The sequence below is a fragment of the Amphiprion ocellaris genome, chromosome 12 (genome assembly GCF_022539595.1).
Source record: "Amphiprion ocellaris isolate individual 3 ecotype Okinawa chromosome 12, ASM2253959v1, whole genome shotgun sequence".
Lineage (NCBI taxonomy): Eukaryota > Metazoa > Chordata > Actinopteri > Pomacentridae > Amphiprion > Amphiprion ocellaris.
In genome coordinates, this window is record NC_072777.1 from 32,168,016 (window position 1) to 32,195,622 (window position 27,607).

Consider the following 27,607-nt stretch of genomic DNA (forward strand, 5'->3'; position numbering starts at 1 on the left):
TGTAATATTTTCTTGAAGAACACTCACATGAACCGGGCCAATTTTGACCTGCAGGACAGCACAAAGGTTAATAATAATGGGAATTGTATCAGTCAAACATTATTTTTTTATAATGCATTTCATGCCATTACAATGGAACACAAAGTGCCTTAAAAACAAAAGGAGAAAATTATTATAATGATCCCTCCTTTAAACAAGTTAAATTTTTATTTAAAGTGAGAAAACATTGATTTATTGAGGCCTCATTTACATCACAGCCCCATAAGAAGATTAAAGATAGAGACACAAATAGGAAACTTGGACTAACAGTGACAGTAAAAATATTAAAAGGCACCGTTTGGAAAGCAATAACAACATCAAGCATCTAAAATTACACAAAAAATAATTAGCAGTCAATAAAAATGGGGACTGAGGAAGTGAGGAAGCATTATTGTAAATAAATTTGATGAGGAAAAACCAGAAGCAGGATCAGTAAGATAAGACAAAATTAGGAAAGTGTGGTGTTTAAATACAGATAAAACATGCTAAATTGTATTAACAATTATAACATTAATAACATTATTTATGTAGCACTTTTACAAAGTCATTAAGTAATTAAATCTTTTGTACATATTTGATTTACGGAGGTCTGGAAACAAACTGCTGAACAATGACAGCAACAAAAGACTGGATGTCACAAATAAAAGGACAACCTGGGCAGAATGGGGACACTATTAACATAGGGGCCATACTTTTCCAATGTAATCTAAATAATAATAATCCTAAGAGATGTATCAATAATTTAAAAAAAAAAACACAAACGAATAATTTATACCACCTTTGCTGATCTTAAAATATTTGGGGTTAAATAATAAACTTATTATTCTGGATATCATTTGTCATGTTCTTCTACATGGCAGTCTGTCTGCATTAGCAAAAGGTAAGAGTGATTGACCAAAAAACTATTGCATGGCCTACAGTGATTTGCTGGGAAAATAAACAAACAAATAAATAAATACATAAATCAATACATGATAAAAAATTTGTTGCATTCTGATTATTTTGTACGTTTATAAAGACTCTATAATACAGTTGTGCTCATAAGTTTGAATAACCTGGCAGAATTTATGATTTCTTGGCCATTTTTCAGAGGATATGAATGATAAGAGAAAGACTTTTCTTTCCCTCATGGTTAGTGGTTGGGTGAAGCCATTTATTGTCAAACAACTGTTTACTTTTTTTTTTTTAAAGTCATCATGACAACAGAAACGTATGAGCACAGCTGTATAGATTTTTTCTACATATACAAGAATCTGTGCAAAATCGGTATTTTCCTACATACAGTGTACTGCCTGAATAACTGCAGCAATGCACACTGCACAGTTGTACAATAGTTTACAATGCATGAACAAGAGCTGCAGTTGCTGATCTCTAAAACACTCAACAATCTTGACTGCAGTATTTCCTTCCGGGTGACTGCGGTCAAAGTTCATGCCGTTTGATTCTCGCAGGCGATTGGCTGATTCTCAATGTTATGAAACCTCATTGGCTGTCCGACCACACGCCTGCTATCAGCCTGAGACAGCACAACAAACGACAAGGTCAGAAATTTGTCATATAATATTCAAAAATGCGTGCTGTGAAACATGCGGGCCTGCTGAATGTGTCACATTACGCACACCGTTTCGATTTTTTCCCGTTAACGCAAACGGTTGCAGCTGTGTAACGTGTACAGTTAGCTTGGTTGCTAAATGTTTAGCATGCTAAATGTTGCACGTTTGGTCTTTTTAACGTACATTAGTGAATATGTCACTAAGTTATTATCACTCGTAGTGATTTAATTTCCTCATGCCGTTGTGATTTAATAAAAAGTGTTGATGTATTTGTTTGTTTAGCGAGTTAGTCACCTGTAATGCTAGACCAAGCTAACATTTTCCTTGTCCAGTGTCATGAGCGTTAGTTAGCAGAGGAGGTTATACAGTTCGGTAAAGTATTCACAGATTCGGACTTCTGGCATCAATAACTCATTAGATATACGTTGTCAAAACATAAACGATGCCTCTTTCCTATCGTTGTAAGGTAGACAATGTGCTACAAGCCCAGTTTTAACAAAGCAGCTGTCTTTCCTGCTGCACAAATAACATTGGTGTCTATGGAGTGAACAGGGACCGTCTGCAAAATGCAAAACCGCTGCAACAGCAAAGAGAGACACTCCACAAATATTCAGTAACTTCACTCTTATACACTGTAGTGTCACCAAAATCACTGCAGCCTTCAGTTGACTCCTGCTGGTCATACTGCAACTCTTGGTTTGCTATAAAAGAAAAAAAAATCAGAATTTTAAGGAATTTATATTAGTAATAAAATTCAATAACTTCACTTTTAGAAAAATTTGCCTGTCTAACCATCATTTGTCTAATGCTGGTCATACTAAAACTCTTGGTTTGATGTAAAAAAATAGTAATAATTTTAAAATTATGATAGGACAAAACAAACTACAGAATGACACAACGTTAATAACATGTGGTAGTGGCATATACATGCATGGAGGGAATAAAAAGTATTACAAATACATAAAATTAAATGCACGCTAAGACGACTATGTGAGCATACTAACCAAGATGCACCACATATTGATGAGATTTGGAAACAGGTAGAACAAAAAAGCAGACGAAAATAAAGGAGCCTTTACTCTTCATTTAACCAAATGTTTTGATGGATCAGCTGGACTGTAATGTGATGAGTTAATGGTGTTACGACCTGGCTGTCTAGGGTTGGCGGACAGTAACCAAAGAAAACGAAACAATGCTGGGACCAGAGTCAGTAGGCGGTGATTTATTTGGAATAGCTGGTAAAGTATCAAGGACAGTACAGGAAACTGAGGGGATTAAATGCAAATGGATGCTGCCAAAACAAAAAACTAAACATAACAAAAAGCAAACTTTCCTCTGAAGCAGATAATACCCAAACTGAGGGAGAACAAAAAAAGTAATAAAACAAACAACTGTTTGAAAGAAAACTCACGACCCAAAAAATACCATGGCAGCACCCCTATCTGAAATATAACAATAAATACTCTGAATAGTCTAGTTTTACAGGCCAAAAAACAAAACACTCACTAGCTCTTATCCCCTCACACACATTAACCACAAACATAGGTTCTTTAATAGTTTACCAGGCGACTCTACATTTCCTACACAGAACCACCACCAAATGCTGTGTGAGTGAGCCTTTTAAACTCTGCCTGGTCAAATCCAAATCCAACTCTGGGGATTGTAGGTGGGATGAGGACAGGGAGGCCAGACAAAGGTACAGGGCCAGCTGTACCTGATACAAATTAATTAGAGGAGAAGGAGTGCAGCGGCTCAGGGCCTTAACAATGGTCATAGTTAAAGCAGTGTCATTGTCATGGAACAGAATTTGAAATATTGCTGTCCATATCCTCTAGATCAGGGGTAGGCAACTAAAATTTAAAGAGGTCTTGTCAGAGAAAATTTATTAATACATGTAATCAATAGCTGACCATCAAATCAAATAAATTCAATACAGTTCAAAAACATTTTGACAACATTTATTAATAAATAACTTTTGATGTAACTGTACATCTTAAAATAAAGCACAGAACTTGAAAAAATAATGACTGAACAACCTGAACCAACTCGTATACATCTTTAACAATATCTAAATCTCAAAAAATGTAAACAATTGAACACTTTTACATTTTTTTTTATCACTCCCCTTATATCCCTGCTGTTTAATGGGAGAACTGAGCTGCAACTTCCCTGCCAGTATTTTGAATCGTGGCCTGAATGGTGTCAGGGTCATTATCAAACACATCTGGAGCTCACTGGTGAGTCTGGAATGATATTTAGTCTTGATTATGGTCATATTTGAGGAAGCTGTTGAGCCAGACATGGTCAGCATGTGCAGGGCTGCTTCCTTCAGACCTGGGAAACCCGTCCATTTGATATTTTTTCTGTCTTGTCTAAGGCTCACCAGTTTCTTTGCCTTTTACTCTATTTCTTTTTTGTCTGTCCTCCTCTCGTCTGTCCCTCACCTCTCAACTGTTTTGTGAATGCAGAGCTGCGATGTTTAGCTCTTGCAATGCAGAGAATCTAGTGGCTGAGTAGGGATGGCTGAACTCGTATGTAATTGGTCTGTGTGTTTCCTGAGTTGATAACCAATGCTGTAAACACTGGAAAAGCTGCGCCGGTAAAATAACAGCGACCCGTCAAATTTAAAATCCCGTTACGATTTACTGATATCTGGACCGCTGTTCGCCAGATCTGTTCCCCTGCTCTGGATTCACAAACTAACTCGCACTGATCTTTTTCACCACCTCATATCTGTGCTTCCAGGTTCTCCATGTGTGTCTGACTGATCCAGCAGTAAGGATGCTGACTGCACAGAGGGCGTGTGCAGCGATGGCTGCCGGGCGCCTGATTAGAGCTTCTGTCTCCTCCTCGTACACACACCGATCTCTGATCCACACTTCAGTGTCATGTCGGGACCAGGAGGAGCTGCATCCTGAGTGGGCCAACTTGGCTAAGAAGCAGCTGAAGGGCAAGAACCCAGAAGATCTGATCTGGCGCACACCTGAAGGAATCAACATCAAACCCGTGTACACCAAAGCAGACACAGCAGCAAGTCCTGATGAGCTGCCAGGAGTGTTTCCCTACACTAGAGGGCCCTATCCCACCATGTACACCTACAGACCGTGGACCATCAGGCAGTACGCCGGCTTTAGCACTGTGGAGGAGAGCAACAAGTTCTACAAAGACAACATTAAAGGTAGAATTAGTTGTTATGTACATTTACATTTTTGCCTGATGCTCTACAAGTGAACTTAGAATAAGACACACACATACAAATATCACATTTTTAAAATATTTTCTGCTCGACCATGTCTGATCTGCCTGAAATTTTTAGAGCATAAAATATGGATATTTCCAAAGATATTCATGAAACTTCAGCTTGATTTGTCAAATGCTTTCCAAGTTAACATATTTTGAAAACTGATGTGGAAATTTTAGGATTTCAGTGTGCAAATAAATGAGCTGAAAGTGGGCCAACTGGCAAGTTTAAAAGAAAAAAAATGTCTTGGAAACTACTTTATACATGAGTTAAAATTTCACAAATACCATTTTAAATATCTGTAGTTTATTATAAAATTGTATGGTTATTTACATGCAGTAACTAACTCTGTATTGATTGTTCTGTATTGAATTTGAGAGAAAGTATATGACACTTCAGCCAACGTAACAATGAAATGCAATTTTATCCTGCAATATTTATTCATATTGTACCTTTCTACACCAAAATTTTAAAGAGCTGCACAAAGCATACATCAAAATACTGGGGGGAAAAACAAGTGACGTAGGATAAAATACCAAGCAGACCAGTCGTAAATCATAAAAGAACTTGATTAAAATATCCACAATAATGACAAACAGTTTTCAGTCATGTTGTCAAAGAAGATGTTCACGTTGCGGGTCTGAGATCCTCTGGAAGGGAACTCCACAGCTCAGGGATGAAAACAGCAAAGGCCCGATCGTCTCTGGTCACAAGGCGACATTCAGGAGTAGTCAGAAGCTCTCTGCTGGAGGATCTCAAACAGGAGTCAGGCTCATAAGGAGTTAAAAGACTACAAATGCAACTTGGTGCTGGACCATTTAAGGCTTTATAAATAAGCAATAAAGTCTTAAAAACTATTTTCCACCTAACTTGTAACCATTGAAGGCCAATATAAAGTGAAGTAATGTGGCAGATTCTACTGGAATTTTTATCATTTTGCAATAATTTTGGCCTATAAACATATCCATTACTGACGCTGGAGTAAAGTGGCATACAGTAATGGAGTCAGAAGGTGATGAATCCGTGAATTACCTTTTCTAAGTCTAAAAAAGTAATAAATTATTTCACCTTGAAGATCAGATGAAGCTGAAGGAAACAAAACTGTGATCTTTGTCCCTTAAGCATTAACAAGCAGACTTATTGAAGAAGTTTCTCTTGATTAGCATACCAAAGACTGCACTTTTAATTACATAGAATAATTAGAAACCAAATTAAATATGTAATTATATATTGTACATGTGAGTATGTGCACAAGCTGCATGAGAAGTTTTTACATCTTTGAGGATCACTGAAGCGTGCAAGGGTTAAACAGAAATGTTTGTTAAAGTCTACACTTATTTAATCTTAGTAAAACAGGCCTTTCTTTATTGCATAATAAACTGAAACAACTGCAGCAAGTCGGCTGTCCGGAACAAGACTACTTTGCTATTACTGTAGTGAGTAATTATAATATGTTGACTTACTTTAATAATCAATGAAAAGAGTAAATAAAGGTGATGTTTTTCTGTCACAGTTTACAATGTAGTGTTGTTGTTGTTCCAGTGAAGGCTTCCAAGATCATCATTCAGAATTTAGATAAACAAAATAATAGGCAAAGAATTACAAATGAAATTCTTGCTGTTGTGTCCTGCTGGTTGGCCAGTGACCGGAGGCAGTCCTTGTCTTTGCTGAAGTCTCCTGTTCATCACTGACCCGTTCAGCAGTGTCACATCACCTTCATAGTTACTGTAATGAAACTACCCACACTCACACTGCAGTCGTCTCTTGTGATGTTTCTAGTAATGGTCTCTGTGAGTGTGCACCTATGGCTCCTCTTCACCTTGCTTCATCTCCCGTCCATTACCTCTTTGACTCTCTCATTACAGCCGGTCAGCAGGGTCTCTCTGTGGCCTTCGACCTCCCGACGCACCGCGGCTACGACTCAGACAACCCCAGAGTCCACGGAGACGTCGGCATGGCTGGAGTGGCCATAGACACGGTTGAGGACATGAAGATGCTGTTTGATGGAATCCCGCTGGAGAAGATGTCTGTTTCAATGACAATGAACGGAGCAGTTATTCCCGTTCTGGCGATGTTTATTGTGACTGGAGAGGAGCAGGGTGTGTCCAAAGCCAAACTGACCGGCACAATTCAGAATGATATTTTGAAGGAGTTTATGGTACGCAACACCTATATCTTCCCCCCGGAACCTTCCATGCACGCCATTGCAGACATCTTTGCGTATACATCCAAGGTACATACCACAAAGTTAACATAAACCATTTATTCTGTATTACATAGTATTATAATTTAATTGATTTGCTGTCATCTTCACAGCACATGCCAAAGTTCAACTCCATCTCCATCAGTGGCTACCATCTTCAGGAGGCTGGAGCTGATGCCATCTTGGAAGTAGCCTACACCATTGCCAACGGCCTGGAGTACTGCCGCACCGGTCTGAAAGCAGGTTTAACCATCGATGAGTTCGCCCCAAGGTACAAATACCACGCCATTAATTTTGCATTACTGTAAACCTTAACACAATTTAAAAGGGTGAGTTTTATCAGAAAAATATCCTCTGTGTGGTTGTCATTAACAGGTAAATAAGCTATAAAGACAGGAAACATGATTATTTCTGTTTTAAAGTTGGACATTTAGCATGGAGGTTTGTGGGCATTGCTTTGCTTTTGGTTCCAGCCTCAAGTGGCCATTTGAGGAACTGCAGGTTTTAGTTTTTCCATGTTTGCTTCATTGTTCAGCCTTAGAAGTTGCTGCTTTTTTTTTTTTTTTTACTGGCCTCCACTCAGTATTTTTTAAATTTTCATGCAGGTGTTCGGACTCTTTAGCCTGCTGTAGAAACACCACCAAACTGACCCTCATTCAACCTCCATCTTACTAATGTTCGGTTACCACTCAGAAACTTCTCCACCCTCTGCACAACCGACAGCTTGAAATCATACAGCTAAGGACCACTATGATCCACTAATGTGTTCTTGGTAGGATTGCAGAGGGGAAACGTAATCCACTTCTAAAGTTCCCCCTGTGGTATTGGCGTGGAAGATTCTGTGTTGCTTTCACATCCCTCTCTCAGGCCCCTTCTCTACTTTTTAGCATATTTCAAAATAATGCAGCTGGTGACATTGAGCTCAGAACTGTGGGCAAAGTTCCCACAACATCCACATTAACGATTCAGGATATAGCCACAAATGAAAAAACAGTTTTGGTGTAAATCCAGCTGAATAGTGAACCAGTGTTTTGGGAGGATATTGGGTGTCAAATTGCACCAAAAAACAAGCTTAAACTAAAGAGATATGAGATGTGAACTGTGACACCTGTATCTAACATGAGACGCTGCTATTAGCACCATCAGCAACACTAGTAGTGGTTGAATCTGACAGTAAGTAGACTGACTTTACAATCATTATTTTTACAGAAGCATGTTGTTTTTCTTCATCCATGCCACATAAACTTCAGAGGTTTTACCCTCGTGTGGAATTAATGTACAACCACATCGCCTGCATAACAACATGATGGCTTTTTGTTAGAGAGCAGGAGTTTGTGCATTCAGTCGACGAATACCTGCTTCAGCATTTCTCTCAGGCACTAAATGAAGGTCCTGAGAGATGCTGTACTCACATATACTGTAGTCCTATATAGTCTTTAATTAATATGCTGCTGACACGGCATGTTTGATGTTTGATTGGTGCATAATGACGGCCACATTTAACTGTCAAACCAGCAAATGACTTGGACTGAACAAGCATAAAATTAGATTGAAAGGCCTCTGTACAAATCAAACTCTTTTTCAAGTCACATATACAAATATTTGCCCTGGAGCACAACCATACAGATACAGAAAAAAGTATAAAGATGAACCAAGGATAAAGCCATTTATTGGGCATCTTAAGTTGACATGAAAACCTTTTTGCTGTCTGTTACTTGTTGTTTTTTCAGGAAATGAACAAAGTTGTGAATTATAGCCTTTGAATTTCCCATAATGTATCTTTTTTGTGGGATCCTCTTTGGTTCTGTCCACTTGTTATGATACAGAATTACATTTTATCCTTTCACTTTGAACTAAATGTTTACAGTCTTATGATAAAAGAAATGCATGTCTTGGAAATGCTAATGTTTTTAGCATTTTTGAACCTTTACTTCTCCTTAAAACAGCGCATACAGATAAAGGTTCTATACGCAAACAAAGGACCCATGAAATTTGAAGTTGTTTCAATCAAACAGAAATGGAAAAGTAAGAGCAGCCAATGATTAGAACATCTTTAGTTAAACCTCCGACATCCAGGCTTTGCTGTTCTCTTTGTTGTTGAAGTGTGTGGTGTCATCATGCCAACATTCAACGAGCTTTTCTACAACTTTAGAGAAAAGTCTGTGGATGCCTATGAGTCTGTCAAGGGATTTAAAAAAGATCTCCAAATGATTAGATATAAATCCTCTACGATTGCCAATATGTCCGGGATTGGCCATCTCATCAAATTCAACCCAAGATCTGACCATCTGATGTAAAAAGACGCTCTCATAAACCCCAACATTTAATTACAAGATCTGCTGGTAACTCAGCAACTGCCTTTTGGAATACCACGTTCTGGACAGATCAAGTTTGTCCATGGTAACTGTAGACATGTTTAGCAGCTTTTTAGAAGAAAAACTTGATCCTAGCAGTGGACCATGGTGGTGGAAATATTACAATCAGGGGTTGCTTCAGGGACTGAGTAGGCTGCAGTCATTGATTTAACAATAAATTGTGCCTCATATTAAGGAGTACTCTAAGATATTGTCAGGCAATCAATCCGGAAGTTGAAGATAAACCAGAAGTGGAATTGATGCACTAGAAAATCCACCAAAGGATTTGCTGAGGAACAAGAAGGAGGAAATAAAAGGTTGTGGAATGGCTTCACCAAAACCTAGATTTGATCCTCGTTGAGTGTTCAAAAGTGTCCTCAAACCAATGTTGGACCAGTGGACAATGATGCCAAACACAAGTTATTAATTGCAAAAGGTGCATTACTTGCACGTGAGGCCCAGGCTGCACCTACGTTTTCCTCAGGAGAATATTACATATATGAATGTTTTTATTGAACAGATTATTTTAAAAAGTAATTTTCTTTGATGTGTTAGTGATGTGCTTTTATTTATACATACTATATCAAAGAGAATCAACTGTTCGCTTGTGAACAAAGCCAACAATATTGATGTTGGCTTTATGTTGTTATTTGTTTTCTCTTCTGGCAACCAAGTAAATTTTCCGTTTTCTGGACAATGCATGTTGCGTTTAAGGAATTCAAAGAACATCAGCTCCACACGTTGCAGACTTATGACAGCGAATACAGTGTTTCAACTATTTTCTGACTGAATTTGACTGTGAAGAACCTGAAACTCTTTACTTTAGCAGGTAAGATCAGTCGAGAACTATTCCTTGGTATGCTCTTTTCCAAAGTCTTAAAATAGCAGCACCTCAGTGGCTTTTAAAGTAAATAGTCACTGTGTGGCGGGTGGACAAATCAGACTCTTCAATCAATAACAGCACTGCACTGCTGCACGAAACCTCATCTCTTGTCCAATTCCTATATCCTACATTTTACCTCTATTATCTCCTCTCCAAGTGTCCCCCAACTATTTTCTGTTGCCTTTTCAATTACCCAGGCAATAGCAGAGTTCCATGTGCATTCAATTCTCAGGAACATCCTCAGGGCCCAGTCCAGTGTGACCCATCTCTGTGTGGTGACCTCAGAAAGAGACGTTACAGACAAATGCTCTGAATCATTATAGAGATGTCACTCTGAAGATTTTCCACCAACACCTATTGTGTCTTTACCACTGATTTCCCAGATTTATTGACTCACGACCAACGCTTAATGTCTCACTGGTAGACTTTCCATGTGTTGTCATGTTGAGTTTTTGTAGCTAGAATAAGACGTTCAGTAGTTCTGAAAACCTGAGTGACTGGAGGTTTTTATTATTTCTGTACAAGGATACATTCTGCAACTCCAAATCAGAAAAAACTGAAGGTTGTTTCAGTTAAAGTTAAAATTGACCTGTATAACACTGAAAAAATACAACAGCACGATGGATGGATGGATACTTTATTAATCCCAAGGGAAATTCAAGACAAGTACTGACAACAACAAGCAATTGACTGTTTCAGGTGTGATTTTATCCCATTCATTCTGCTTTGAAATCTTATGCTAGCAGCAGCACAGGGTCTTTATTGAAAATATGCCTCACGTTCTCTCTTGAGGACAATTCAGGACTGCAAGCAGGTCAGTCCACTATCCGCGTAATCTTCTTACACAGCAGTGGCTTTGCAGTGCACGTAGAAAGGAGCTTTGCATTGTTTTTTGAATTATACATGGGTGTCCCTGGAAAAGATGTCACCTTAAGGGCAACATATGTAGCTCCAAAGACTGTTTGAGCATTAATGGAGCCTTCAAAGAAGTGTGTGTTACTGTTGATAATGACACTGTCACAACCTCATATTATGACGGAGCATGATTTTTGAGGTTGTTGCTTCAAAAACAGGCTTACAATATTGATTCAGCTGTGTAATGGTCCACCTGAGATACCTCTTAGCCCACAGAGGTCAACAGTACTTCTAGACACTACGAACATATAGCTTTCTGTCAATTGTAGATGCAGCTGTTTTTTTTAGATACCAATCCCAGATAAATGAAGTTTTCCTGACACAATGCCATCACAGATATTCAGCTCAGACTTGTGTCCTTTATGCACAGAAATTCGTGCAGATGGCTTAAATTTTTGACATTGTTTTTTTAAAAATATCAGTGATTTTTTTGAAATGCATTTGTCTTTAAATGCTTGGCCTATCTTTGCTCCTACAGGGCGAATCCTTCCTTGGATGCTGCGTTACCTGCTGATGTCATGTTCTTTTTTTTTTGCCTCATTACTAGTCCTAAATTACACCTATGCAGACCTTATTTTGCAGTACAGTGCAGACTTGAATGGCAGAAATGGATGTAGATTCACAAATGACATTTTTCATATTGTCTCCATTTTTTCCTAATCAGGGTTGTATATTGCATTCCCTCAGTACTGGCTGTATTTAATGTTTGATATTCACCTTTAAATCTAAAAAACATGGAAATTAAACATTATAAAAACACATAATGGCCAAATAATTTCTGTTTAGAAATGTGTTAACATGTACAAACTCAATTCAGTTTGAATATTTAGCATTTGACTAATAAGCTTTCCAGTGCTCTCTGGTGGAAAAGTAATCCTGCTTCTACATGACCAGCAATATATTTGGGCCTTTCTCTAATGTAATGTTTTGTTACTTAGCTGCTGACATATGTGCTGATGTTAACATATGTGCAATATGCGAATATCAGTTGATATATTCGTGCAGCCAATTAGGCGCTGTAGCTGTAGTACCTTTTAATAAATATCATACTGACATGTTTCAGGCAGTTAAACTAGTTTGGACATTGAATACTAATAGTTCAGCCTATTATTGTTAGTTGGTCTAGTGCATTGAAATTGGAAAGCAGTCTGTAAGCATGCTCAATGATGGAAAGGGCAGAAAGGTTGTAGAAGATAGTAAATTATATGTTTGTGCAGACATGGTGTCACTTTTTTCAGTCCATTTTAACTCCTTCGGCTTTTTTGCGTGTCTTGTCAGGCTGTCCTTCTTCTGGGGTATCGGGATGAATTTCTACATGGAAATTGCCAAGCTGAGGGCAGCCAGGAGGCTATGGGCCACACTCATTAAAGAGAATTTCCAGCCCAAGAACGCCAAGTCTCTCCTCCTCCGTACACACTGCCAGACTTCAGGCTGGTCTCTCACCGAACAAGTAAATGCAAACCGTTATGTTGAAATGTGTAGAGACAAATTATCTAAATTTGAGATCCAGAAAACTGAGAATAACTGATCTGACAAAATTTGTGTTTGTAGCTCGTAAACTAGTAACTGAATAGTAGCTAAAGCTTTGCCATGTGACCCTTTTTCAGGATCCGTACAACAACGTGATCCGCACAGTGATCGAAGCCATGGCCGCTGTGTTCGGGGGAACCCAGTCGCTGCACACCAACTCTTTCGATGAAGCTCTCGGTTTGCCGACGGTGAAGAGCGCTCGTATCGCCAGGAACACCCAGATCATCATCCAGGAGGAGTCGGGGATCCCCAAAGTGGCTGATCCATGGGGAGGCTCGCACATGATGGAGTCCCTCACGGACGATGTCTATAACACAGCTCTGAAGGTTTGTCATGAAATAAACAGGCAGCAGTCTGGGCATCCGTCCAGATTCATCACATTAATTATTTGTTCTTTACTTTGTTCAAGTTTTGACCTGAACTTTAACTGTTTTAAGCAGCGATGTATCCATTTTACATCCTTTTTATAGTTCATTAAAGACATTGAGGAGATGGGAGGCATGGCTAGAGCTGTGGCGGAGGGCATTCCAAAGCTTCGTATTGAGGAATGTGCTGCACGTAGACAGGCCCGCATCGATTCAGGTACTTTTTTTATTGCTTCAAAGCCTCTTGTTCTTCAATCTTTTCACCCTCTCCCCCTTCTTTTAGTTTTAATGCTCTCTACTTACCTTACTTCTATGGAATATATAGATTAAGTTCCTGTCTGAAAGAGTCACATTTCTCACTTAATGTGGCATAATCTTCATTTGTTCATTAATACAGAAATGATCTCATATAAATTTGACTGTATAACTTGATGAACTTGTAAAAACTTTCCCATGTTGTTTTAGTTCATTTCTGCTGTTTAAAAGTTCTTGATATGACCGTACAATTTGTAGACTTCAAGCTTTTCTGTTATCTGTTAAGGTTTGCTATTAGTGATTTTCTGTGCAGTTAGTCTTTAAATAAGCCAGGTAAAGCTACTATCTGAGGCAAAGATAAAATAAGAATAAACATTTTTATTAAAAACAATTCCCTTTTGTCCACTATATACTGGAAGTTCCCTGTTTTGTATGTGTGTTATTGACATACAGATTATGCAGCTTCAATACCATTAGTAGCCTAATGATATCAGTGTTTCCACATAATTGACAAGCAACTTTAAAGTGAATTCAAACAAATAAAACTAAGCTGCAAAATTCTACATGTTTGCCAGCTGCCAGAAACACTCAAAGAAGAAGAGACAAATAAAAAGTTTGGCCATGAATTGTTTTCAGTCTGGAAAGTTATAATTAATCTTTCTTGGACCCATTTCATGCTGTCAGTAGAGAAGAAAATGAAAGAACAAGAAACATCTGATCAGTCATGTTAGTTAAACGTTCTCTACATCAGAACTTATTTGGAAAAGGTGTTCCCATCTCTCTTTAAGTGCATTAACTTTTTTGGAAAAGGGAGAAAAAAAAACCTCAAAGGAGCAATAAATATTTTTTTCTATATTGTGGAAGTGTATTCAAATTTTGCTGTTTAGATTTTTGCCGTTTCTAATGCAATACTTCGAAATGTCCATCACAAACACACAGCTACAGTGTGTCTCCCCTAATTAAATTCATGCATATATACTCTCCCCACTGCTTTGTCCTCCAAACAAACGCACAACACAAAGATGCAATAGTTACAAAACTGATAATAACACTGTCAATATTAAGATTTAAATACACAAAAACAGCCCTACACTTTAACTAGAAGTGATCCTTTATTGCATGCTCTGCTGTCCAGTCCACATTATTACTCTAATAAAGTACAAATGACCTGATTTATTGTGCAGCTCTGACTGTTAAAACACATATTCATCCGTCTGTAGCTATACTAAATTCCCTGTAGAGGGTTGCAGCAGGCTGAAGCCGGTATTTCCCAGGTCTAACATGAAGACAATCTACAGATATTCAAGCATTAGAATCAGCAGTCAACCTGCTGTGCATTTGTTTGGAAGTTAAGGGGAACCCGGTGCGCTCGGAGAAAACCCGCATCACGTTTATTTATCGCTACTGATGTGCTTGTTTAGCCTTTTTGACTCTGCTGACCGAAGTAGGCTGTCACACATAAGAGCACATCGCAGGTTGAATCCAGCATCGTGTGTATTTTGTTGTGTTGTTGTGCCAGATGTGTGTGTATACCTTTGGATAGGCATGTCGGGGTGTCACTGCGAAGTTCAGTTGAGTCTGCTTTGTTTCTCTTTCTGCCTTTACTTACGTCTCATAAAGCCTGAAAAGACTTCTACATAGCAGAGCAGAACCTTCACAGACTGTAGCTTTTCTCAATAATCCCCTTGATGCCTTCACTCATTGATATTCATTGGCTTTCTCCTTCACCTCGGCACTACATCTTTGCTGACAGGTTGTTTTTTTTCTTCTTCGATGCATCTTGACTTCTGATTGGCCATGTTCTACTCAGAGATAATTATTGGTTTTCCAACTCTGAAAATTGTAAGATATTTAGAATCTTTGAAGTATATATAAAATTATGATCTTCAACGTTTTTTTTGGATCCCTGAATTTGGGCATTTTTTGTATTTTTTCCTAAAATACTCAGACTGTAATCAGCATTCATAGATTAGGTATTGCTGCTTAGCTGAGATAAGGCCAGAGAGGATGTTTGCTTGTCAGTAAATTGCTGTTGCCGTTATCAGCTTTATTTTCCTTAAAGATAACGCAGTGCTCTTTTAAACTTTCTACCGTTTTGTACTCTGAAATTTGCTGCACAGGTTTGTAATGTGCAGTATTTTTCTTTTAGTGCACTTCTAGATTTTGCACTTGCCATTTATTGCTTTTCTATTTGTTTTCTCAGCCTCTATCTGCTTTACCTCCTTGTTGTGCTCCCTGTAAAAGCTTTCTATTGTGACTTCACGTGCACCTCTTGTATTTTTCTTATGCCGTTTCATCTCTTGTACGTTCAGGATCAGAGGTCATCGTCGGGGTGAACAAGTACCGTCTGGAAAAAGAGGAGACTGTGGAGGTGCTGGCCATAGATAACACCATTGTACGCCAGAAACAGATTGAAAAACTGAAAAAGGTCAGTGTTGCAATTGATTTTTTGATAAATAAGCGCTACTGGAATGATAATGGTGTTCGAAGAAATGTCCAGAAAGACCATAGATTGCATTCTAGATAGGGCATAAGAAAACAAGAAGTCATTCAATCGAAGTCTATTCTCTATTCTGTCACTTGTGTGGATGACTGCAGGCTCTGAATGCCATGTTTGTGTCACATTCCCTCCTTTGTTTTAGGTGAGAGAGACTCGTGACCCAGAGGCAGCCAAGAAGTGCCTGGCAGCCATTGAGGAGTGTGCTCGAACCAGGGAGGGCAACCTGTTGGCCCTGGCCGTGGAGGCAGCACGAGCCAGGTCCAAACTCTATTTTCAAATCCTAATTGTAATTCAAATTATGTTTCTGAGACTGTTTCATCTCCTGACTAATGTTTTCATAACTCAAGGTTACAAAGCATATCAGATAACCTGTTTCTTTGTGTAGCATTTCTTTGAACTGGTTTGAAATAGTGTCCCCATTTACAGGCTTCTGTGACGTTCTGAAAACAGCTGACCTTGGTTTTGCATGCAGTACAGTAACATGATCGCTGTGGTGTTTTTCTGCAAAGCTGTTTTGTTTGTGGGTAACTTTAAGCAGTGGCGGTCAACCTTTCTTCACACCTGAGGCTGTCATGTGGCAGTTCGTAGCACAGTCGGACCAAATCATGATGCACAAAGCTGAACTTGTTGGGACCTTTTTGGAAAATTCGTTTACAAATAAAGTTTTATTCAAATAACTGTGGAATTTGGTTTCTAAGAAAACAACTGTAAGTGCCACTGAAGCTAAGGCCCTTTTAGTTGCATCTAGTTTTGTGATTAAAGCTCACTACGTCTTTTTATACCCAAGAGGGATTTTTGTTTTATCTAATATTTCAGATCAAGATTGAGGATCTATTGATCTGCAGTGATATTTTTTGCCCCCTGGGGTTTTTATATAATCACTGATTTGACAAGCTAGTCACATGTGAAATTAAATTCTATTTGTTGCGTCTAATGTTATCAAATGTATTTTGATGTGTGAGCCCCACACACATGTGGACTTCCACCCCGAAGACAAGAAAGAAAGAGGTGACATTATTCGTTTTCCATGCTAAACTGTGCCATATCATGTGAAGAGTCCACATGCTGATCACAGACCAACTGCCCAGAGGCACTGGCACGGCCCAACTGGGAATATGTAATATCATAACCTCATATCAAAACTCCCACAGTCATCCATAACCGCTTAAACATCCCATGCTGCTCTACAACCGTTTCCCCTTCAGTCTATTTCTATAGATTAGGGTTAGGGAAATACTTCAATATGAGATCAAATGACTCATTAAGTTACGTTTCGATAGCTGAGGTACGATTGAAATTGCTTTATTATTACCCTCTCTGCATCAGGGGTCCCATTACAGAGAATCTACAGATAATCAAGCAATAAAAACTGAAATTCTGAAATGAAAAAGAGTGTTGAAGACACTGCTCCTTTCTTTAGATGTTCTGTTGGTGAAATAACAGACGCCATGAAGAGTGTGTTTGGTGAACACAAGGCCAGCACCAGGATGGTGAGTGGCGCTTATCGCAGTGAGTTTGGAGAGCATGAGGAGATCGCTCTGGCCCACAACAGGTAAAAAAACAAACATAATCAGCTTTGTAATGTGTAGACTGATTGCTTGATTGCGTAAGTCGCATGTGGTTACTTAATTTTTTCCCTTCAAAATCACAGAGTTGCAGATTTTAAGAAGCACGAGGGCAGGAACCCTCGTCTGCTGGTGGCAAAGATGGGTCAGGACGGCCACGATAGAGGAGCCAAAGTCATCGCTACAGGGTTTGCTGACCTCGGCTTTGACGTAGACATTGGACCACTGTTTCAGGTAAATGCCTCAGCGTCATACAGAGAAATGAAACTGCTTACTACACTACAGTCTTCATGCCACTTAAGTCAATTTCAAATATAACACAGGCTTCAGGTGAGAAGCAGGAACTCCATTAAGAACCTTCTTTTCAAACAAGAGCAGCTTCAGTTGTGACTCAGTCTGCCTGCTAAGGGCCAGTGATGTTCAGACAGCTTTGTCACGTACATAGTCAAAAATCAATTCTGGATCAAAACTTGGAGTCTTCAAGCAGTCTTCAGAGTCTGATGCGAAAAATGTTAATTCAATACAGAGGCTGCAAGAACAAACATGAGCAAAATCTGGAGATTTTAACTCACTACACAAAGCGTTGCATCATCTTTTATACCTATGCAGATTCCTTCTAAACACACCTCTTCCGTTCTGGAAAGCCACAACCATCGTCTTAAAACCCAATCAAAATGTATATGATGTAATCTTACGAAAAGTTAGACCAACTCCTCTTTTTTATTTCTGCTAGGTTGGCATTATTTCTGCTTGGCTCTGCGTGCCCTAGGTTTCAACTCACGAGAGCAGATGTACAGAGAGCATGAACTTCCTGTCTCACGCCTTCTATGGGCTCCATAGGCTTCAGTCGGGTTGCCGCTTTCCACAGGATTATTCAGTGTACTCATAACTTCAGTTGACACATTAGGTCTTCTGATCTTATCTTTGTTAGCTCCTAAATTTGATTTATTCATCTAATTTTATCATTTGTTCAATCTTAAAATGCCACAACACTTCGAACCAGAACAGCCAGGTTCTGCAATAGTTTCATTTCCCCAAACCAACAGACTGCTGAACACTGTTAGGGAACTTCTGCAATGTCGAGAGGATTGAGGAGGCGGACACAGAGACACTCTGGAGACTCAGATGGCTTAGGCTGAGAATAAGGTTTCCTGATGTCAGGAGAAGTGATATAACCAGCAACACAGTGATGTGAGCATTGGCAGCATCAATTCTGAGGATTCTCTCTGATCTTCGGGTGTATATTGTAGTTGAGAGAAGGTCAGTTTTAGACTACAGACCGATATGGAAACAATTCGTCTGCTTAGTCTTAACAGAATATCTAACCTTGACCATAGCAGAAAATCAGCGTCTGCCTGTCTGAAGATAATTTAGGAAGATGTCTGCTAACAGCCACAAGGAAATACCTCAGTAGGGGGAAAGGGAGTCATTTTTCCTTCACACACTGGACAACCTGATCAACCTTTTGCACAGGGCAGTCACTGCCATTTCAGACTGTTGCTCCACTGTTTAACCGCTGCTATAGTAATTTTTAAATTTATATTATGTTATTTTTTTACAGTGTATATATTGTATATAGTTTGATATTTATACATTTTTTTAATGATTTTTTTATCAGTCTGATGGCGAGCAAATGCACCTAAACTTGTATTATTTTTTTGTCATTTAAGTTTTTATTAATTTTAAACCAACAGAAACAAACAGCAAATATATATATATATATATATATATATATATATATATATATATATATATATATATATATATATATATATATATATATATATATATATATATGTATATATAAATTAATAAAAAAGATTTAAAATTTTTTTTAAAAGAGTGAAAAAAAAACTGATACATTACTCAAGATGATGCGGACAAGATATGCGGTGACCATGAGTCAGTAAACGAAATAAAACAAACAAAGGGCAGCAATCATGTATCAGTTTTACATCTCATGAATATCATAGAGTTTATATAGATATTATGCATCACTAATGTGAGCCAGAGAAGCCTGTCACATTTGGCTAATTTTACTTGGGACATTGTTTACCCCTTGCGATCATAGTCTCAAAGGCAACTGTCTCCGTCATAAGCTTAAGCCATTCTGCAAATTCTGGCTTACATGGGCTCTTCCAGTTCCGTAAAATGATTCTGGCCCCTACCATACATCCGGTTAAAATCAATCTAAGGTCTGCCTTACACAGGCTTGATGATATAAGAGACTTACCTCCTAACAGACATAGCTGAGGTCATTCTGGTAGAGATAATTTAAGCCACTCCTCCAGTTTTTTCAGTATCGTCTTCCAGAAAGGAACCCTTGAACAGTCCCATATAGCATGAAGAAATGTACCCTCTTCTTTTTTACATTTCCAACACTTTTTGTCCTGGATGAATCCCATTCTAAACAATTTCAGGGGTGTAAAATAATATAGATGCACAATTTTATAATGGATAAATTTACTTCTCGTGTCCCTCGTAGCCCACCCCACATTTGAAACCACATCTTGCCATGTTTCCTCTTTGATCTCTTTACCAAAGTCTTTCTGCCATAACAATCTCAGACTTTCACACAATCTTTTATGTATGTTTGACATTTTTTTTAAATAAAAACCTGACGCAGAAGATGAAATATGAGGTAAATTTAGAAATTTTTGGACCTCATTATTAACATGAATAACTCACATTATTTAAAGATATTATAATAGAGATTTGTGGTTATGCACTTCTCTTTCTTACAGTGTTCTCCAAACCCATTGCATTAGTGTTTGAAAATGTACTTTCTGTTTTGTTTTTTCACGTCAGACTCCCGTGGAAGTGGCCCAGCAGGCCGTGGATGCAGATGTTCACTGCGTGGGGGTCAGCACGCTCGCTGCCGGACACAAGACGCTCGTCCCAGAACTCATCAAGGAACTACGGAAGCTCAACAGACCGGACATCCTGGTCATCTGTGGAGGTGTCATCCCACCACAGGTAGCCTCTTAGAAGCCAATGCACAAGTGTACTGTGTGCCTTGAAACTTGCTATGATCCAGCGTACGTGAAATGCATTTTCCCTCAGTAGATGTGAGGATTATGAGCTGCTAAGACACTGTGCACCTTCAGTTGTTCTGCTCAGAAACTGAACATCATGATAGCATGATAGGGAGCTTAGGGGGAAATGGCTACAGTGGAAAAGGCAAGCTAAAAAAGCTCTTGTACATAATATTTAGTAACATGTGACCTTGATTCAGCAGCCACTGCTTAGTTATTCTCAGTGGGGAGGCAGTAGAGCAGTATAATTGATTCCCCTGCAGCTATTCTCAACAAGCCTGCACAGATGGCTTGTAGCGTGACTACCGGCTTTCTTCAGGCCCTGAAAATATGTAGTGTTGAATTGTGTGATGAGCATGCAGGAGCATATGAAATGGTTTTTTTGCTGTCATGTTAACACAAAAGTAAGCTGTCACAATTCTTGTCATATAGGATTAAACTTAACACTAGGATTTCAGTGATCATCTAATTTCCTGAAATCCACTTCCTGCTAATCCTAATTTTAATCCTATTCCTTTTGCAGATTCTTGTAGTTGTGTAATCATCTATAGCACTATTAATAGCATGATCACATGGGGCTGTGCACATCCTTCTCTTTCTATAGTATGAAAAGTTCATTATTCCTTTGCTGTTGTAGGTTTTAAAGATGAAGATTTAAACTGTGTTCCACCTTTTTATGCTCGCAGGACTACGAGTTCTTGTACCAGAGCGGAGTTTGCGCCATCTTCGGACCAGGAACCAGGATCCCACAAGCTGCAGTGGAGGTTATTGACAACATCGAGAAGAGCCTGGAAAACATACGGCAGGCCATGTAAACACAAACAATACTACGTGTTTATTTGTGTCACAAATCAGAGCCCACACTTCGGTACATAATCTGTTTGAGAATGGAAAAAATAACAAAATGTCATTCCCCACTGTGAGTTCACTGTTGCAGTGTTGCATTCTCTGTAGATTTCAATTTTGAATGTTAATTGCTCATACTTACTTTTACTTGTAATTCTGTAGCAGTGTCACTCAAACTCTAAAGATGCAATGTCACACATAACTGCTTTAGTTTGGTAAATGATTATTTAATTAACTAATTTACCCGTTGCAGCACGGCTGTGTGTGAATTGTATTGATTGAAAGGTTGGTAATATCCTGTAAATATCCCAGAAATTCCAGAATATGAGGTTAAACCCAAAATACTTCCATATGTGCAATAAACTTACTCACCCTTAAGGAAAACCATAAAACATACACTATTTATTGAGACCATCATGTGACAGAAATTCAGCTTCAGATGAGTATTTTTTGTCATGTAAGATAAAACACCAGACAACACTTTAAACCTGCTCTGTTACTGTGGATTGGATTAGTGTCAGTGTGGTGGTCATGAACCTGTTTTCCCTGCCTCTTCTTTTCATGGATATTATCATCCAGACAGTGGCCTTCTGATCTCATCAATTTAATTTCAGCAGCTTCTGTTCAAGGATAAACACACAGCGCACTGGTCGTGGTGTGTGAAGCAGTTGGAAATAATATTTTTCTACTTGTGGTTCTGAATCAGGTTTGATCTCAATAAAGTCTGTGAACTTTGGAAATGTGTGCCTTGTGTACAGCTTATGGAAACTGCAGGACTTTTTTTGAGATAGTTTTTGGGAGGATTTTGACTTTGCGGTAATATCTCAAACCATGGAGCCTTTGAGTAGGAAAATGAACCATAAATCTGCATTATTTCTAACAGCCAGCAGGGGGCAACTCCTCTGATTGCACAAAGACTTATGATTGTACAGAGATCTACGAGAAAGCTAGCGAACTTCTCATTTGGCTTGTTACCTCATTAATAAGTTTATGGTCTCAATTGCTAATTTCAAGACGCTTTGAACACAACATGATGCTCATTTTTTAAAATTATGGTCCCATACAGAGCAAAATAGAACATAAAGCCTGTATACTTTAGGGTGGAGCTACCAGAGAATGGTATACTGTCCTCAAGTTGTTAGTCACATTCACTGCTTGTTAGGTCCAGTTTCAGAAGACCAAGATGATGACAGCCAAATTTCAAACTTACGACTTCAAAACAGTAGTCCACAGTGGTTATCGTGCTTATAGAAAGTATTTACCTCCAATGGAAATTTTCCTTTTTGTATTGCTTTTGAAAATTAAATCATTGTCATTTTAAATTGAGTGTTTGACAGGAATTTACAAAAAACACTCTTGTTGCTACCACATGAAGATAAGTAGCACTGCAAGCAACTCCATGAAAAGGTAACTGAAGAGCATAAGTGAGGGGATAAGTAAAACAAAATATCCAACTCATTAAATCTCTATTTGAGTACAGTTAAGTTAGTTAATATAGAATATGTGTAAATCTGCATAGAGCTTTATAGGAGAGTGGCAAAGATAAAGCCCCTGTTGGAAAAGCTCATATTAAATGTCTACTAGAGTTCACCAAAAGACATGTAGGAGACTATAAATTCAACAGGAAAAAGGTTCTTTAGTCTGATGAGACTAAAACTGAGCTTTTTGGTCATCAAACTAGATGCTATTTTTGGTGGACACCATAGACTGCACATCATCACAAAACATACCATCTCCACCATTAAGCATGGTGGTGGTAGCATCATTATATGGAGATGATTCACTTCAGCAGCCCTTGGAAGATTTGTAAAGGTAGAGGGTAAAATGAATGCCGCAAAGCATGGATAACCAGATGCAGTCTGCAATAGAAATGCAACTTAGGAGAAAATTTGTATTCCAGCAAAGAGCATGAGATGAGGAAGCATCCAGCCAAAGCTACATAAACAGTTTCAAGACACCAAGATGAATGTTGTGGAGTGGCCGAGGCAGAGTTCAGACTTCAGTCTAACTGAGAATTTGTGACTGGACGTCAAAATAGCTGTTCAATCACGATGCCCATTCAATCTGACAGAGCTTGAGTAGTTTTGAAAAGAAGAATGGGGTGAAATTGCAGTGTCCAGATGTATAAGGCTGATTGAGACCTATCCACACAGGTCCACTGCTGTAATTGCGGCAGAAGATGCATCGACTAAATACTGACTTGAAGGAGGCGAATACTTATAGTCACCTATTTTATGTTTTATATTTTCAATTGCGTGGCATTACTTTATAAAAAAAAAACTGCTTACTTTTTTTTGTAAATTCTTGTTTAAATGAACCAAGATTCAATATAAAACACAATAAAAGGAGAAAACTTCCAAAGAGAGTGAATGCTTTTTATAGGCGCCATACAAATGGTCTTTCTCTCTGACGATACTCTATTGACGCATTCATTTATGGTTATGGCTGGATATTGCTGGCTTAGAAGAAAAATCAACAGAATGAAACTAATTCTTTTCTTAGTCACAGAGTCTGCCTTTGGCTCATTTTTCATGAAACAACTCAATATTCCGATATGTCACTCCATATTTACACTAGAAAGAAGAAAAACATCCTGCTAGTCTCCTAGTGTAATGGCAGCTGTTCTTTCAGCCACATAAGGGCTTACACTTGGCAATGTCTGCCGCTCAGTCCAACACTGAATGGATTACCGTTTAATAATGCCACAACATGATTGAGAGACTTCTGTATTAGCCTGCACATTGTTTTGCTGAAAATCCTGCACAGTTCAATGTGTTCTCAAGAGGATATCACACTTATTTAAGTTGGATTTGAAATGCATAGACTGCTAACAGTACGGAAACTCTACTATGTGGAATGTATGTAAATTTATACACTGACGTTTGTTGAAATTTAGATGAAAAAATACGAGCTTTAAATGCCAGACTTGAAGAAATTCTTTCACTTAGCGGTGGTTGCGTGCAAGTGCCACTGCTGCAACTGAGCATCGCCGTCTCCCCATTACAGTTGCGTGCAAAATTATTCAACCCCCCTGACATTTTTGACATTCTGGCAAAATGAGCAACATTACAGCTGCAGGCGACTACTAAATCATATGAGGTGAACAGGTAATTTATTGAAATACAATACCAAAGCAAAAATTGAGATTTAATTCATAATCCATCCAAAATTTTAATTTTTTTGCAAAAAGCAGGTTGCAAAATTATTCAACCCCCTATGAAGCTGTATCTTCAGCATCCTTGCTGCAATGACCTGCTGTAGACAGGAGGTATTGTCTCTAACAAGCTTCTGGCAGCTCTCCTTGGGAATTTTAGACCATTGCTCGTGGGCAATGGTCTCCAGCTCAGCAAAGTTCTTAGGTCTACGTGCTAACAGCTTTCTTCAGATCCCACCACAGATTCTCAATTGGTTTTCAGTCTGGAGATTGTGACGACCACTCAAGAACCTTCCAGGCTTTTTTCTCTAACCAAGCCTTTATTGATTTTGATGTGTGTTTGGGATCATGCTTCACAGTAGGCAGGGTGTTCTTTTCTTCGTATGCCTCGTTCTTCCTGCCCCAGACATACCTCTGATCCATAGGACCAAAGAGCTCGAGTTTCGTCTCATCAGTCCATAAAACAGTCTCCCAGAACTTCTGTGGCTTTGATAGGCTGGTTTTAACATACTGGAGAGGATTTCTCTTGTGATCACTGTTCCCTCTAAGCTGCGCGCGTGCGCAATTGCGCACTGCTGACACGGTCTCCGCGCACAGAAAATCTGCGCTGCGCACAAAAAAAATAAAAAATCCAACCTAAATTGTAAATAAAATAAACACGTAACAATTCATTCTGTGCTATTTTTCAGTGTGAGTCAGTGAGTGACCGGTGACTGGCTGCTGCAGCCAATGATGCGATTCACATACGTATTTACCATAGACTGTATATAATGGTATTTACGCAGCTAATCAACGTCAGGCGTCCTTATGTGCAGCCATCGTTGTTGTCATAGATATGAATGAGTAGATAGGACACGCCCCTTTGAGCTGCGTGCTACAGCGAGGCTAAGCTAGTGGGGGAAAAGTTTCAGTGCATTCTGTTGATGTAGACGGCGTGAAAACGGAAACAAGTATGCCGGCTCACTGTGCTGCATACAATTACACACTGCGTCGTACGATTGAGACAAGGAAACTTGGAATGACTTTTCATAGGTAAGAATAGTTTTTGGCTCTTTTTTCATTATGAAATCTTGTTGAGAGCTTCCAGTCTATGAGAGCTAACTAGTTAGCCACTAGCAAAACGCTAAGGCGAGCTAGCAGCTTGACAAGCAAATACCAGACGATTAATAGTAGCTGTAGTATAGTTGTACAAGCAGTAGTAGTAATACTAAAAGTACAAGCAGCAGTAGTAGTATAAACAGCTGTTGGAGTCGTAGAAGTAGTATCAGCATTTGTAATAGTATTACAAGTTGTAGTAGCAGTGCCAGTATCAGCAGCAGTAGTGTGTACTATCACTACTACTAGTAGTAGTCACATTACTATTACTACCATCAATACTACCAATAGTAGTTATAAAGCCTAACTCATGTATATCCAGATTACCATCTATGTTCTTCCTCCAAACCCATTTTATGATTGGGATTACAGGCAGTTCTTTAGGACTGCTCTCAAATAATTGAAATGTTACTAAACAAGGTTATACTTATCAAATAGCTCTGGTCTCCAGTATATTGGCGAATTCGGTTCTTTGTACTTAATTTATTAGCATGATTTTTTTTTTATATGTTGTGTACAGACTTAATTACTCCTCTGTCAACTTTTTTTTTTGTCTGCATTTGTTCTCATTGTTTAACTCCACAAAAGAGGTGTCAACATTGTATGAGATTGATGCATAGTTTAGTCTTGCAGCCAAATATTTTAATATTTAGTGCATGTGTGTGACCATCACCGGCCCTCCCTGAAAGCTAAGCAGATATTCTTTATTAGAATTTCCTATTATGAGCCAGGGAGATGCTGTGGAGACCCGAGATGCTGTGAGATCGCGAGATTCAGTGAGAGTGACGAAATTCAACATGGCGGCTCCCAGCTGCTAGATGAGAAGTAAACAAATCGCCGTTGTCTCGACCTATTTATATTTAAAAACAAACAAAAAAAAAAACAACAACAACCTAACTAAATAGTCTGTCTACTTTTCTTACTCCATGTAGGTTTCCCAGAGACTATGGGTTGAGGAGGAATTGGAAGTTTGTCGGCTTAGACCTGGTGTCATTCCATCAGTGTTAAACTTCCCGGCTCATCTTTGAAGAGTACGTGCCAGAAAGACCACGACCAAGCAGCCTTGAGATCTTAGGCAGCGTCTCCCTCAGGTGGGTGTCAACGGTGTTCACAGTCAGGTCTGTGGTAATCCCGTCAAAAAACAAAACAGAAAAAAAATCTAGATTATAAATCAACATGTAACCAAAGCACTCTGTGTATAACGCCATAGTATAGGATGTAGTTCAGAAAATGTCAAAGTATAGTATACTTTACTCAAGAATAACATAGTATGGCCTGTAGTTCATAGTACAGCATGTTGGCACGAAAAAAAAAACAAAACATAGATTATTATGTGGTTCAAAAAGTGAAAAATGATAGGATGTTGCCTAAAATTGTCATGTATGATATGTGGTTCAAAAAATGTCATAGTGCAGTATATTGTCAAAATAGTATGTAATTCAAGAGAACATCAGAGTAAAAAATGCCATAGAATAATAATTTCATTGCACAAGTAAAAGTATGGTAACTTTTAAAACTGTTCGAATTCTTATATGTTGCTAAAAAAAACAAAAAAAAAACTAAAACAAAAAAGAGTCACAGTAATATTTCAATTAAAAAAGCCTATAGTATAGCGTGTCACCCAACAAACATCATAGTATAGCATGTTGCTCTAAAAACATCACAGTATAGCCTTTAGTCCACAGCTGTCAGTAGGTGAGGAGCAACACAAAAACAGTCCATACGCTGGTTTCCAGAGGGTTAGATGAGAATTTATTTGAAAGAGTAAGTTTACAACAACACAACATGTGAGGGGGTTAAAAGCAAATGGGTGTTAGTAAAATAAAAATAAATCAACAGAACTAAAAGTGAACTTCATGTTGACATTGATGGGCATTCCAACCAGGAACAAAGTAAAAGATAATCAATAGGAAAAAAACTCTTCCTGTTCACCTCTGAAAACCCCAAAACACACCGCAGTAGCACCCTAAACTAAAACTACCAATGAGTTCCCTGTTTTCCTTTCTGAACAATTCAAAGGTCCCTCTCTATCTCCCCACACATCCACCAACCACTGGAACACATCTCCAAAGTT

At 38.6% G+C, this 27,607-nt stretch overlaps 1 protein-coding gene across 1 annotated transcript; it reads left to right on the forward strand.

The window, feature by feature from the left end:
* The first annotated feature begins 1,456 nt into the window (after positions 1-1,456).
* On the forward strand, positions 1,457-22,024 carry mmut (methylmalonyl CoA mutase). Its single transcript, XM_023277727.3, has 13 exons — positions 1,457-1,580; positions 4,338-4,770; positions 6,699-7,066; positions 7,150-7,307; positions 12,467-12,638; positions 12,796-13,044; positions 13,189-13,300; positions 15,651-15,766; positions 15,981-16,096; positions 17,259-17,390; positions 17,490-17,637; positions 20,212-20,379; positions 21,125-22,024. Exons 2-13 carry the CDS (start codon positions 4,374-4,376, stop codon positions 21,251-21,253), a joined length of 2,265 nt encoding a protein of 754 aa, XP_023133495.1. The 5' UTR covers positions 1,457-1,580; positions 4,338-4,373; the 3' UTR covers positions 21,254-22,024.
* The last annotated feature ends 5,583 nt before the right edge of the window (positions 22,025-27,607 follow it).

Coding starts and splice junctions, on each gene's coding strand:
- mmut (XM_023277727.3), top strand. CDS start 4,374: ATGCTGACTGCACAGAGGGCGTGTGCAGCGATGGCTGCCGGGCGCCTG. Junction 13,045..13,188: donor TCTATAACACAGCTCTGAAG/GTTTGTCATGAA, acceptor TCCTTTTTATAG/TTCATTAAAGACATTGAGGA. Junction 13,301..15,650: donor ACAGGCCCGCATCGATTCAG/GTACTTTTTTTA, acceptor TTGTACGTTCAG/GATCAGAGGTCATCGTCGGG.